At 49.4% G+C, this 15,165-nt stretch overlaps 1 protein-coding gene across 5 annotated transcripts in view; it reads left to right on the forward strand.

The window, feature by feature from the left end:
• Positions 1 to 15,165, forward strand: part of OPCML (opioid binding protein/cell adhesion molecule like) — a 1,017,619-nt gene that overhangs the window by 510,926 nt on the left and 491,528 nt on the right. Inside the window, exon 2 of one of the 5 annotated variants that reach the window (XM_070457403.1) lies at positions 9,357 to 9,441. In XM_070457403.1, coding sequence (XP_070313504.1) covers positions 9,357 to 9,441 — 85 coding nt within the window. Of the gene's footprint in view, positions 1 to 7,414; positions 9,442 to 15,165 lie in introns of those variants that run through there. The other 4 variants (XM_070457402.1, XM_070457401.1, XM_020878162.2 and 1 more) reach the window with 4 other exon arrangements.

A 15,165-nucleotide genomic window follows, 5' to 3' on the forward strand; every position in this document is an offset into this window, starting at 1 on the left:
AGGCCATCCTTCAGTGGCCTGAAGTCTCCAGCATCACACTGTTAACCACTTTCTTCTTTGTAGTCCAGGAGGTCACGGATTCCTGATTCCCTTTCTGTTTTTCCGGCCAGTGTGCACACTGCCTCAGGAGACCTCCCTCCACCCCTTCAGGGCCTGTGTCGCCCAGACCTCCCACCTAAAGCTTCATTCACCTCCCTGTGATGCTCCTGCTAAACAACTGCCTCAGCAGCCAGGGCTCGAGCTCCACGTAAACAAAGATGATTCCAAAATCCATAGCTCAAAATATTATGACCTTCTTAGGCTCAGAGGGCTTCCAGGTGGCACTAGTGGTGAAGAATCGCCTGCCAATGCAGGAGACGTAAGAGAGGTAGGTTGGATCCCTGGATTGGGAAGATCCCCTGGAGGAGGTCATGGCAACCCACTCCAGTATTCTTGCCTGGAGAACCTCACGGGCAAAGACGTCTGGCAGGCTAGAATCCACAGAATCATGAAAAGTTGGACACAACTGAAGCGACTTAGCACGCAGGCTCAAAACCTAAATATCCAAATGCCAACAGAAAGCTCTCCTTGGATGTTTCACTGGCACCTTATTTTCAGCATTTACCATTTATCCTCCTTCACTCAGGATCCACTACCCTTTCCGTTTCACTGTGATTGGTCATATCGTCCACTCAGTTGCCAACATCAGAAATCCAGTGACAGACTAAATCCTTCTCAGTCTTTCAGAGTGCACTTAAAAGTCACTTCCTTTGAATGGTTTTCCAAGAATCCTCATCTAGTTTAGATGGTCCAACTCTTAGATGTGTAACATCTCTGCATATTTTTACTTTAAATCTTACCATATTGTGTTACAATATCTGATTCACTTGCCTACTAGACTGTAAACTCCTGTGGGCAGGTACTATATCCTATGCTCTGTATGCCCTGACCCAGCAAATTTTTTCAATAACTAGGGTCTTCCCTGGTGACTCAGATGATAAAGAATCTGCCTGCAATGCAGAAGACCCAGGTTCAATCCCTGGGTGGGGAAGATCCCCTGGAGGAGGAAATAGCAACCCACTCCAGTATTCTTGCCATGGACAGAGGAACCTGGTGGGCTACAGTCCATGGGGTTGCTGGAGTTGGACATGCCTGGGCAATTAACCCAGTTGGTCAGAAAAAAAAATTAATGAATTAGTCAACAAAAGAAATGAACAACATATTTTTTCAAAGCTTGGCTAATGAGATAAGATTGCAGGTACTCAACATATAATGTAAGAGGCAAGTTCTAGATCCTGTCTAAGACCTTGGGGGCTTCATTTTAGCAGGAAGGGAGAGAGGGAGCAGGTGAAGCATCAGAGCACAGAAACCCAGTACTGAGCCCGCTGCTGGGGTCTCATGTACAGCTTGTTCAGTTCTTCAAAGGAAGAAAAAGTACAGTGTTGCCTGGCTAACCAGTGAGAAAGCTGAGGCTCGGAGACCCATCGCCCATGGTCCTGGGTGGCAGGTTCAGATTTTCTTCCATACCCTGGTTCTCAGGTGGAATGATCCAATTTCTACCTGTCACCTTGGAAGATATAATGTGACTCGGGTTGGGGGGGAGGGGGCTGTTGGTGAGACTGTACTAACTCCTACTGAGCATTTAAAAAACTTTTTATGGCTTGTAGGTCTCAATATTATGGCTTATGTGATTTGATTTATAGAACTCTATGCGGTGTGACTATAAACTAATGAGGCTGACTTTATTGTGTGGCTCGTGGAAATTGGTCTCTTTGCAGGAGGCCCCAGCCTTTCTAGAAGGAGATGTTTAGTGTGGTTGATACCTTGTGATGTCCTTTCATTGAGGAGTTTAGGGGCCAGGGAGGGGATGAGAATGGGAAGAAGCATCCCGATGGGGATGGAGGTGGATCCTCCGCTGTCGGCTTTACTGACATTCTACAGATCATGGGAAGTGGACATCAGTTCTATTGTGCAACAGACATTTGCTGGTATTTATGCCATGCCAGGCCCCAGTCCACTGCAGAGGAATCAGGGATGAACAGAAGAAACACCTGCTCTCAGGGACCCTGTGATCCTGATGAGAGAGAGAGAGAGTTAGTTACACAGACCTACATGTATCAGATACTTTGAAGGAAGAGGGTAGGACAAGGAGGCCAGTATTATAGCAGCTGGATTGTAATTCATCAGTAGATCACTCCTCTGGTCTTGGGGAACACATCCTGTATATTTTTTCACAAAGTGAATCTTGTGTGCTTCGCACTTTGTTTCTATTGCTGTTTCATTCGTTTTGGTCAGTTTCAGTCATTTTAGCATCAAGAGAAGAGGAGTTTTATGGTCATTGATGGCAGGCAGCGTGCCAGGTACAGCAAGTGGGGCGAGCTGTCCTCATCCTCAGGGCAGCCCTGCTGAGAAGCTCCTGTTAACTCTGTTTACAGACGAGAACGCACAGACCTAGAGAGGATGAGTGGTGTGCCCCCAATCACAGTTACAGGAGGCAGAGCTGCGATGTGCGACGTGGAGGTTAATTCCTGTCCACTGCTGGTTCTTCTCACTGACCCGAGCACATGGGACCTGAGAGAGATTGTGATGCAGCTGATGATGGAAGGAGGGGGGCAGAGCGAGACTCCACTGACCTGAAGTCTGGCCTCAGGTCAGCAGTGGACCAGGAAAACCACTGAAATCTCTTTGCCTCTAAAGTCCTCATTACAAGGAAAAATATGGTAACTATGTAGGGATGGGTGTCAACTAGACTTACTGTGGTGATCACTGTGCAACAAATCCAAATATCAAATCATTATGTTGTACACCTGAAATTATTATTGCTTTATGGGTCAGTTATACCTCAATTAAAAAGCACATACATTTGCCTCAGTTATCAAGGGCGCAAAAAGACAAAGGGAAATGAAATTCTTCCTTCCCATCTAACACTGGCCATGTAGGCAGTTATTATAAGGAATTGCTTTCAGTTTTATTTTGAACAGAACTTGTGTCTCATCCAAAGCATTATGTTCTGGTATGTTTCCATTTCTTGGAAATTTCCTTGAACCTAAAAAACAGAAGGCTTTTGGTTCAGTTCGTTTTTGGTTCTGACCTCTCTGTTTACTAGTGAATATCTCTAGTTTATGATACCTGTGTGTCCTGAGGGTCTGAGACAGCCAATGTCCTCTGGCTCAGCCTCCACGCCTCCTCAATCGTCCTGCTCCATTGGGTCCTCCTGATTTAGGTCGGTTTCTGGAATATAAATACGCATCATGCTCTAGCTTCTTTCTTTCTTTCTTCCTAAGGCACACACAGAGCAGCTGGGTACAATCGTCTCTCAGATAAACACAAGCTGTAAGTTTTCCTTATTTATGAATAACACACAGTTTGAAATTGCTTTTACAACTGGATACAAATTTCATTAGATAAATTCAGATATTTCTGCTGGATGCAGAATTCCCCATAGCTATCCTCAGCTAGGCAGCCTCTCCATGGTACAAGGAAATCATAGTAATAACTACTTTGATCCTTAGGTGACTTCTAGTTCTAAAATCGGCTCTTTAAAATTAGAGAGAGACCTGTTCAGTTTCCCACATCACACACACGCAACCTCTGAACAACTTGGAGATTTGTCTGTCCTGCCCTGTACAGCGTATCTTCCCCCAGAGCCACTTCAGAGAAAAAAAAAAAATGATGACGGGGAATTACGTCTCTTTCTATAGATAATGAGGATGAATATTGATGGATGCTTACTGATGGCAAGGCAGGGCACCGACTGCTTTATATTCAGTATTTCATCTAACACTCACAAATACCGTACACAGTCATGACTATCATTGCCTGTGCTTACAGGTAGGGAAACTGAGGGTGATCACAGTTAAGGGGGGTATTATGTAAAATCACCCAGAAGTAGATTTCAGAGGTTGGATTCAGGTGGACTCTAGTCTCTATGTTCTGACCTACCACCCAGTAAAACAAAGGCTTTTGATTGACCTACATCACAGCTGATAAGTTACAGAAGAAACAAGACTTAAACCTGCCCCTGATTCCCCATCAGGTTCATTAAACGGTAAGTAAGCAGAATTTTCTTAAAACCAAACTGATATAATTCACAGTCACACACCCTAAAAATCTTAGAATCTAGTCAAAAGCTGAAACGTGAGCGAGCAGAGGAAATACATTGAGATAATGTGAAAACAGTGGACTCACTAAACTTTAGAACAGCGTAGGTTCTGAAGTTTAAACTGATGGGATTTATTTCTAATTTACTAACAAAGGCAGAGGGGCCTCTAGATTTGGGGTGAGGGTTCCACGGATCACATACTCCCCTGACCCCACCCACACAGAGCAGATGGAGAGAGACTTTTATTCCCTTTTCCCCTGCAACAGGGAGCCTAACTGGGACACCAGTGTCCTCGGGCTCTGATGTGACTTCAGCCTCTTTCCTCCTGCCGCCAGCCCACGGCTCCATCCGACTGTCTCATACAGCATTTTACCCACTCTTTCAACTTCTGCCTCCCTAAACCTATTTCTTCTGGATTCATCCCCATCACCAGATATTGTGCCACTTCAAACTCAACCCCCACCGTTTTATTTTCTCAGTCTCAACATCTAGACTCTCAGGAAGCCTTGGCCACAGTGCTTCCACAGCACCCTCCTCATCGTTCCCTGTTTCTCCATCACCGTGGTCACCATGGTCACCAACATCATGTCTTCCCTCTTCTACCCCTGAGTCCACTTCGTGTTCTTGAAGCCCCTTCTCTTCATGACAAAGTGATATCTTAAAGTTCATCAGATCATGTCACCTCCCTGCTTTAAGTCCTCTGAAGCTATTAAACTTCACTGGGTCCAACTTGTATTTTCTAATACTAGTCACCCTAAATATCTCGATGTCTGTAAGACCTGAATCAAAGCTTAGGTTGGCCCATGGGGCAATTAAATCCTCTCATTTGTATTTTTTTTTTTACATGCCCCAAGTTGTCATCACAGGAAAGTGGGAATTTTGCTATATAATGATAATTTATGATTACTAAGTGCTTCCATGGTGCCAAGTCCTTTGGCAAGTGTCTCATTAGTTGTCACCCTGTATTAATCATGTTTTGAGTTATTTTTTTTAATTCTGTATTTTATGATGCTTTGACATCTTGGAGGCTTTCTAATTCTGGACTCTTCAGGGCTAGCTGTTTCCAGAGATAGCAAATGACTAGCCTTCAACCTACCATTCATATGAAACCAACCCATTAAGAGCCCACAACCCTAAGCACCTTCTCTACCCAACTGTCACCAAGCCAGTGCTTCCCCTGCCCTGAGTCACCCCAGGGCCAGGTACTGGACAACTGGAGGATACGGGGAGAGTCTGAGGCTGTCACAATTATTCAATGATCCAACCCTGTATTTGATCAAGCTCACCCACCCTGCCTTGTCCATTCCATCACCTGGAAACCACCATAAAACCTCTGGACCTGACCTTCTCCTTGTTCCTTCTGCTTCCTGGTGCTTCCCCAAGTGACCCTGCGTGGCGTGGCATGCCTCCTCCTCTGGGGAACACCAAGGGATACACTCCCTTCTTTCAAGGCAATGTTTTCCATGTCTGCTATCGTAACTGACCTATCTTCCAACCTAATCTTGGGAATATTTCACAATACCCCCAAATCCTATGAAACAAGTGAGACAGGCATACCAGTCACACAGCAGAAGGGTCGAGGAATCAGTGTCTGAATGGATGGTCCAACTGCAGAACCAATAGGCCGAGTTCTCTAATCCATCTTCACTTTATGTGTCTTTATGTATGTCATCATATATCCAAGCAAGGCATAGCTGCTTGGGTCTCCCTACCACAGTGTCAAGTCAAGCATTTCATAGAAATCTGCTGATATAAACTATAAAGGAGCTCACCACCTTTTCCCTTTCCCATCTCAGTCTGGGTTGGCCTTCTAATATCTCAAAGGATATACTGGTCACTAGCAATGCCTTACAGATGAATGAATTGCCCCCACTAAACTGTAGACAGGCGTAGATTCACACAAAAATCAACCCCCTTCTGTTATTTCTCTGATTCACTGGCTCTTAAGCTCAATCCACTTATTCACCCACAAATACTGAACTAGCTAGAAAACCGACTCACAGAAGAGAAAGATGACGGCCCCATTCTCTAGGACTCCAGATAGCTAGAGCTGGGGGCAGTCAGCCCTGCAAAACATAAAAAAAGTTGACCATTTCCCCAAGGGCAGGATTTTCATGTGTTATGAATATATACTGTCTCGCTTCATCTTATCTCTGCCTCTCTTCTTGCCCCACCTGTTCTCCTCGCACCTGGAATCTCATGTTCTTTTCTGCTTTCTTTTCTCCTCCAACAACTCCTTTCATCTCAAGCAGTCCTACACGGGCTGATCCAGCCTTTGGGAGCAGCCCAGCTGCACCTCCTGAGAAGCACTAGAACCAGCAGGGGTGTGAGTCGGCCGTGTCATCCGTGGTGCCCGCAGCCAAGTGGACGGCTCTGCGTGGCTTGAGTGGCAGCCTGACCCATCCCCACGGCTCACACCCTCGGTGTTCAAGAGACAAATTCTGTCACTGAAGAAAATTGTAAGCCCAGCCCCAATTCTCCCCTTTGCACAATTGAAGTCCTTCCAGGACATTGACAGTGGACAAGAACATCTCCGAGTTTAGAGGGTTATGTGCAATGTGTATACAGAAAACCCAGCTACACTCAGGTCTTAAGGAAAGATGCGTGTCATTAAAACTGGTGGATGATCCTGGAATAAGTTGTTAGGCTGCTCTCCGAGGCCTTGCCTCACCTCCTAGCATATATTACCCCTCCTGGCAGGGAGTTCACTGGGAAGCATACTGCTCATCTGCATTGTTAATGCCTGCTTTCTGGGAAGGAACTCCAGGTACTTTCACTGTACTAAAACATACACATGTGGCATAACTAGAGACAAGCATTCTTTCTTCCTGAGGTCCCATGCTCTAATTAAAAACTTTAGACCTGGGATATGTGTAGTTACCTTTTTACAGGGGGTGTAGGATGGACAGCATTTATTTATATTGTCTATTTATCATAGTATAGTATATAGTTGTTTAGTCGCTAAGTCGTGTCCGACTCTTCAGGACCCCATGGACTGTAGCCCATCAGGCTCCTCTGTCCATGAGATTCTCTAGGCAAGAATACTGGAGTGGGTAGCCATTCCCTTTTCCAAGGGATCTTCCTGACCCAGGGATTGAACCCATGTCTCCTGCATTGGCAGGTGGATTCTTTACCACTGAGCCACCAGGGAAGCCCATGGTATATTGTATTATAGTATCTGTGTCCAGTCCTTTATAACTGAGAGCAGGTAGCATGCTTTTGTGCCCTTCAGCAATGAATACAATCCATGGCAAGAGTTTACAGCTTATTTCTGAATTACATTTCATTGGAACAGTTGTTCAGAGCCCAGGCTAATATTGCAAAAGGATTTGAGTACCAATACAGTAAAGCAAAATGCACCTAGCAACTGTTCAATTATGATTATGATACAAGGGCAGGAGCCACACAATAAGGTGTGGCTTTTGCCAGGGGAGCAGAAAGAAATCCTCTCAACAGGCCCAAGGAAAGCCTTCAGTTTTTGACCAGAAGACATGCGTTGGCACTCCAAACTGACAGACTGGGTTCTAAGAATGCCCTAACCACCAGTTCCTCTCCAGATGCATGACAGCGCCACTTCATGTTGTGAGCATAAAGCAACAGACGGATTTTGTAAAAGTCAGTCAATACTTTTTAGGATCTCTCTGTGTTTTTCTCAGCTCTTGTATGCTTACAATGAGATCCTTGGGTAGTAATGTGGAGTAGGATGGAGACGATTTTGCACGTGATGCGCTAGAGAGACATTCAGATTTGCCATTTGGAGAGAGAGACAGAGAGAGAGCAAGTCTAGGGCCAGGAGTGTTTCCAAGATGGGTCACCGGAAAAGAAAGCGCTCCGCCATCTCGCCAGAGCCCAGGAAAGCTGTCTGGGATGGGACTGTAGCTCGGCCACGTGGAGTGGGGACGGCAGAGCGGCGGACGCCTCGCACCGCGCGCATTGAGTCGGCATTCTGGCGCGGGAAACCTAGTTGAGCTCTTCAGGGCGGGGTTTGGCAACTTCTGCCTTGGCATCCGGCATCCGGGGAGGGAAGGTGCGAGTCAGTTTCCAATTTGCTGCGGTCCCCGAGCTCCCTCTCCCGCCTTTCCCTCCCGCCAGCACGTAGGGAAGCCGCCGAAAGGGGCGCAGCGTTCCCGGGCAGCCGCGGTGTCGCGGGAGAGAGGAGCCAGGGAGGTGGCCGCCCGGCCCGCGCGGCTCCTGGAGCGAGTGGGCGGCGCGGCGGGGGTTAAGGTGGGATCCCGCGCCCAGCGCCCGCCGGGATGCGCGCGGTCAGCCCGCTTGCTCGGCGCGGGCACCGCGGAGAGCGGCGGTCAGTGATGGAGCTGCTGCCATGACAACCCCGGCGGTCTGGGCCCGCGCGCGTCGGGTCTGCTCCCGGGAGGCCGGCAGCGCGGAGGCCGGGGGCGGCCGCTGAGCGTGGCGTCCGCGCGTCCCCGCGCCCCGCGCCGCGTCCCCGGAGAGGCGGGCGCGCCGTCCGCCCGCTCCCCGTGCGCCCCGAGCCTGCGCCGCGGGCGCTCCGCGGGCCGGGCCGGCCGCCAGTCGCCACCCGGGCTGCGGCGAGGACGCCAGGCACCCACCGCTCCGGAGGATCGTCGGACTTGGCCGCGGCTGCGGGTCCCCGCGGTGGAACTTTTTACCGCCTTGGCGTTCCAGATCGGAGACTCGGGCTGGTTTCTAAATACATCTGTACATATGTGTGATCTAATAAAACATTCTCTCCTCTCCTTGAAGCGGCAGCTTTTTATGACATCTCCTTTATGTCAGAGACACTTGCCTGGCTTCTTTGGGTTATAAACTTTTGATGCCAGACCTCGGCAGGACGTGCCCAACTGAATGTTAAAGTAGCATCTCGAAGAGAGGCAGAGAAAGAGCAACCGTGACCTTCATCCCCGCACCTTCCTCCTTCCTCTCCCTTCCCGGCCGCCTCCCTCCTCCCCAGGGGAGCGTCGAGAAAGCGCTTTTTTGGATGCAGGAGGGGGCATCTGGTTGTGCCAGGCTGGAAAGCTGAGGCAGGATCCGAGGAAGAATCAGTAGACTCCGGAGAGCCTGGACTCCGCTTCTCCTTACCCCCTTCTCCGCTTCTGGCTGGTTCCAGCCCCTGCCTCCCTCCCCGCGCGGCTGCCCGAGACCCGCCGGCGTGCGGGGCGGGTACCAGGACCGAGCCGCCGCCGGAGTTCTGGGAAGTTGTGGCTGTCGAGGATGGGGGTCTGTGGGTCCCTGTTCCTGCCCTGGAAGTGCCTCGTGGTCGTGTCTCTCAGGCTGCTGTTCCTTGTACCCACAGGAGTGCCCGTGCGCAGCGGAGATGCCACCTTCCCCAAGGCGATGGACAACGTGACGGTCCGGCAGGGGGAGAGCGCCACCCTGAGGTAGGGAGCTGTACTTCGCCGGGGGACTGAGCCCCTCGGATGGGTTTCGGTGGGAGCTGGTGGGCGAGAGGACCGGAGACCTGCGTGGGGGCCGAGCGTGGGAGAGGGCTTTTGAAGGCCCAAGAGGTGCCCACTTGGCATTCTGTGGCAGCTGGGACCCGTTCTCCTGGACCGCTTGGTCATTCGCTTCTCTGGCCCCGGGTTTTCGGAGCGAGTCCTGAGGTCCAGGCTTGGGACTGCATGTATCCATGAGGCAGTGGTTAGACTTGGCACAGCGATGCGAGCCCTGGCATTGAAATCCTGCGGGCTGAGCCTGGGACCACTGGTGCCCTGGGGGCTGTCTCACAGTCGGGAAGGTATGTGGTGAGGCACGGTGGTCCAGAGATGGCTGGTTGGCCTCTATCAGCGGGATACCTGAAATTTCCGGCTCTGGAATTGCCAGCTGCTGGGCCCGGGCCCTTTATGAGTCTGCAGCCATCCATGCCAACCCCGTGTGCTGCTCCTGGGGCCCGGATTGTAAATTAGGAGGGCAGTTTTATCTTTGCAGGCTCGGCCCAGGGAGAGGAAACATGTCTCTTTTATGCAACGACAACACTCCTGTGTGAAAAGCACAATAGGAAAGCTTTTTGTTTTACCTTAATGAGTTACAGAGAAGCACTTACGGCTCCAGGCAGAGGGGTGGAGATTCTTGGAATATGAACCTTTAGGGACCCGGCCTGCTGCAGCAGAGACTTTAATAAAAATGCAGCCACCACTTTCCACCAGCTCAGCAGATATCATCTTTTATCCCTTTAATGAGGCAGTTCTGGTCCTCGGAGACAGATTCAGGGACGTCCCAGCTTAACTCTGCTCACAGTGTGCACGGGGTGAATGCATTTGCCCTGCCTGTGACTTTGATGGTTAAGGTGGAAATAAAACATCGTGCCCCAGATTCTGCAGCCAGAAGCCTGGCAGCTCCAAGGAACGCGTGAGGGTGGGGCTCGGCCCTCGACTTCCTTGATTGCACCCTCTCAGCCCAGACGAGCCTCTCCCTGGGGAAGGAAAGGAAGGCCTCATGCGGCCACTGCTCTTCCTTCCTAAGCCCAGGCGTGAAGGTTGATGCTTGCCATCTGGGTGGTCTCACTGTGTTTTCTTTTGAGCCCAAGGACAGGTCCTAGAACCCTGTCTGCCGGTGCATGGGGTCCCAGAAGGAGGGAGAAAAAACAGGATGGAGACAGACCTCCTTTCTAGACCTCCAGCAGGAGGGAACCCCTCTGGCCTGCCCCGGAGTAGAGGGAGTATAATGTGCATACTTCCTTGCATCAGAGAAATCCCGGGGTGAGGGGCTGGTCCACGCCCTGTAAGGCACATGCGCAGAGGGTCAGTCTGCTCAGAGAGAGGAGTAACAGCCAGGCTACGGTGCGTGTTACTCCAGGCGACGTGGGGAAATGGTGGTGGGTGTTAAGGGATGCCAATGCTGTGTGCCTCTCTCTCCATCCTCCAAACTCATACCCTCTTACCAGGGACAGGGAGACTTAGCACAGGATAAGGTCTCAGTGCTGAACTTTCCAAAATCCTCTGGCCTCTTGTTGCCCCTGAAAGTTAAAGCTTTCTGGGCTGCAGTAACACCGAGATCCACCAGCAGAGGGCCAGCTTTGATCTGCCTTTTTATTAGCTGCTGGCCTGTTTTCATGATCTTCAATTCTAATGTTTAGCAGCTGGGCTTCGTAATGGGAATGGGAATAAAAAAGGGAAAAGCTGAATGGTTGCTTTTTGTGCTTTGTGGAGAAAAAAAGAGAAACCTTACATATTTGAATATAACTGTTATCTGTTACCTGACGGCATGCTTTATTTATTATTTTTTTAAAGTAAGCCCATCTTACGTTGATTTTGCCTCTTGACTTCTGTATATGTTGCCCTGAAATAGAGAAATTCAGTGCATTGTCCCCATTTTAATCTTTCTGTATTCTCTTTCTTTTACCACTCATGTTTTCCACTTTTATTACATTTTCTTTCATTTCTGTCAAATGTCTCCATTGCAGATGCTTTTGCGTGTTATCCATTCTTGTCTTTCATCACTGAATTCTTACTATTCCCTTACTTTTTAAGGTTCTAATTTCACCACCATCGCAGTGTTTCCTAAAATAACATCAGTAACTCTCACAGATTTCTGGGGGTCTCAACCTCTCCCCTTCTGTTCTCCGTGCTCCTTTGGTTTCTTGGCTTGGCAGCTGTGTGCTGGTCTCAATGAAAACCTTGTTTGTCAGGACTCTGAGGGGGTGGGCATCCTGTTTTCCGTCTCTGGAAGTCCATGGCCTCAACCCCAGATAGATGTGTCATCTTGTTGGTTTTTTTACTACTAAAAAATTGTAATTCTTAACCACGGTCACTCTCTAATCTCCTAAAAGGTGTACCATTGGGAATTCTGTATTTGGAAATTTAGTGTTCTGAATGCATCAGATGTTCAGAAGGCATTGAAAACACTGAATGATTCCTAGGTCCACTAGTTATAGCCACAGAAAGTCTGTTCATATGTGGCTGCCTCGGATCAAAGTAATCCAAGCCTGTTTCTCAATCTTGAATGAAGTCACATAGGAGGTCGAAGACCGACCAGGAGAAGCCAAGGGAAGGAGAAAGCTCGGTCCTCCTTTGAAATTTCCAGTGAGACGCTGCTCGGCTTAGAGACGGGTGATCTCCTTCCTGGGAGGCATGTTTTGTGATGCCAGGTCTTTGATTGAACGTGGAAGGAACTCATTTAATGTAGAAGAGGCAATATTATCTTCCTCATAACTACTTCACAGGGCTACTTGAAAAGTAAAAATAATTATGTGACTATGGAGTTATTTTGCCTTCTTGGAAGAGAGATGATATGGAAAATGAAGGTGGTATTCACAGTGTCTGAATTATAGCTGCAATGAATCTGATTTGAATTCATTATTACAAATGGGCCCTCTTGGCCAGAATCATTTCATTACAATTATCTGCTGTTGGGTTAAAAATGTTCTGTGCCTCTGCATTAGATGAGATATGATAAGTGTCTAGAAGTCCTGTGTCTGAATCACTGCCCACATCAGGAAGGGAGCCCGGGATGCTTGGTGTGGTCAGCTGGTGTCTATTAGGCTATTTCAGTGATGCAATGCTCCCCAGATGTGTTTTCTTCCTGGACCTCAATCTTCTCTAAATTTGCTTCGGTTTTGCAGTGGACCGCATCATCCGTGTCCGTGAACATTCTGAGGGGGTTTCGGTAGGCTGGAAGTGGGGGTTGTTGCTGTAACTGTTCTGCTAAGTGGGAAAAGTTCCCACCAGCAACCTGGGGAGGGTTTTTTTTTTAAGCATGGCAGGATAATCAGTTTTGCTGATCCAGGCTGGCTGATCTGGGATTATGCTTAGAAACTCTCGTCTAAAATACCCTCGCATTTTCATTTGGAGTTCTGAGCTAATCTCTTTGGAACCCAGTATTTGGAGGTTAACCCACTGCCAAGGAGGAATCTGAGCAGCAGGATTTTGCCAAAGTCACCGAGACAGTCAGGCTCCCAGGGAGGCGTCCTGTCTTCTCCTGGGTGTTTCTCTGCCTTTCACCCTCTCCATCAGCAGCTTTTCTTTTTGTGTACATTAGAACATTCAGAAGAGCCCCTCGGTTATTCCAAACAAGGCCACAGCACGTGAATTTCAACATTTCAGTTACCTAAACTGAATAAAGACTTCGATTGGGTCAATGGCTTCGCTCTTGGCCTGAGAAGATGGATTCAGACATGGACCCAGGTCCAAGTCCATACAGGGCCACTCCAACTGCAGTGCTAACCTGGGCTTCCCTGGAGTTACTGGAGATGCATTTTAGATGTTCCATGGCCAGGATCCTAGACCAATGAAAGCAAAATGTCTGGAGTTGGGCATGGGCATATTAAAGATCTCTTCTAGTATTTCTTATATTGAAAACTGCTGCCCCAGAGCCCTTTCCTGCCCCAGAGCATCTGAGCAAGGCTGGTCTCCAGTGCCCCTGCCCACACTCACGTAACCCTACCTGCGTGCATGGACCTCACCACTCACGGCTGCCGTATTGCCTGAGAAGGAACACCAGGCCTGAGGGCCTGCATACCCATTTGGGCTTGATTCTTGCTCCTCCCCTCACCTGCCAAATGATTTTGAGCACTTGAATTCATTTATGTACCCTTGGGGATGGTATCTGCCCCATCTATGGCATCGGGGAGATGAAAGAGATGGTGTTATTATGCTGATTAGAAAGCAACACACAAGTGCAGGTTGTTATAGGAGCCAAACAAAAGCTCAGTGATGACCTGTGATTCTCTGTCTGTGATTCAGGGTTCATTTCTCTCCCCCCTCCCAGCCGCATACGGAGCTCTAGAATTCTCCTCTCTCCTTCCCCCACACAGAGCCCTAGAATTCTCAGTCCTTCCCCAGTGCCAGCCAGCTCCCTGCTTTCTGCTCACGGTCAGGACTCACCCTCATCTGAGCCCCCATAACGCCTGCTGCAGATCTTTGTTCTGATGGATACACACCCTGGACTCGTCAGTTACATGTGGGTGTGGTTGGACTGTGAGTTCCTAGAGGCACGAGGCCATGACCTAGGTGTTGGCTACAGACACCGTCCTGGATACTGAGGATCCAAAATGATACGTCTGGGCTGAACGCTTTACTCCACTGTAACGGGGCTCAGTCTCATGATGGAGTGTTGCCTCTGCAGCGATAAAGTGCTCACAGCGAAAGGGTTCTGTTCTCTTCACAATATGGCACCAGGCAGGTGGTTGGTTAGAGCCTTTGGGGGCCTGGGGGACTTGCATTCTGGTGAGATCACTTGCCGGGGGGGCATGGAGTCCACCAGTGGCCCCCGAGGCTGCGCCATCCCTGGCACAAGGCGAGGAGCAGGGGAGCAGAGCAGAGGGGGTCTTCTCAGCTGTAGTAGGGTGATAGACTTGGGAGCAGGGCTGTTCCCGTGGAGACCTGCCTTCTGTGGACCAGAGGAGACACGCAGAGCCGGGAGGGAGAGGGGCGGATGGGGACGCTGACATGTCCCGATCTGGCAGGCCTGGAAGAGGGGGACTGGCTGGATTGAGGCCGTCTAATCTCTGACTGGTGGGGGTGCCAGTGCCGGGGATGGGGGGCTCATCTTAAGGCAGTCAGCATACGTGTTCTGTGAGTTTCTGGATTGCTCTAAACAACTCAGCCGTTCCCATCTAAGCCCTTGTTCATTTTTTTTTGGCTTCTAAGTAAATTTGGTCCTTGGGTTCAGTTTAGTCCTGCTGTTCTAGAAGGGGACCTTGGCCTGCCTACCACGCTCACTGTGCAGCTGGCTCTGGTGTGGGGGGAGGGTGGAGGCAAGCAGGACTGGGAAGCCTGTGCTCCAGACCTGATGGGGTCCAGCCATGAGATGCACAGCACAAGAGGTCCTGTCCATCCTTCCCAAAGGGGGACTTGAACATCATCATCAATGGGAAGCATCATCATGGTTGTTTAGGGCTGGCCGAAATGGCGTTGCCTGTTGAGTTAGGAACTGTTAACCTTTCTTGATCTTTTTTTTCCAATCCACTCAAGATGCCCCAGACTATTTTGGGTTTGTTCGTTTGTGTACCATTTCCCCTGCAGGAAGATGCTTTTTAGCTGACGTTGGGTTGGGGAGGAAGGTGGCTTGGAATGGGCCCTGGGGAGAGAGGCTTCCCGCTGAGTCCCTTCTCACCTTCCAGCCATAACACCTTCCTGGGACTTCTTGTACCTGGCACATCTCTTTTT

This window comes from Odocoileus virginianus, chromosome 28 (genome assembly GCF_023699985.2).
Source record: "Odocoileus virginianus isolate 20LAN1187 ecotype Illinois chromosome 28, Ovbor_1.2, whole genome shotgun sequence".
NCBI lineage: Eukaryota > Metazoa > Chordata > Mammalia > Artiodactyla > Cervidae > Odocoileus > Odocoileus virginianus.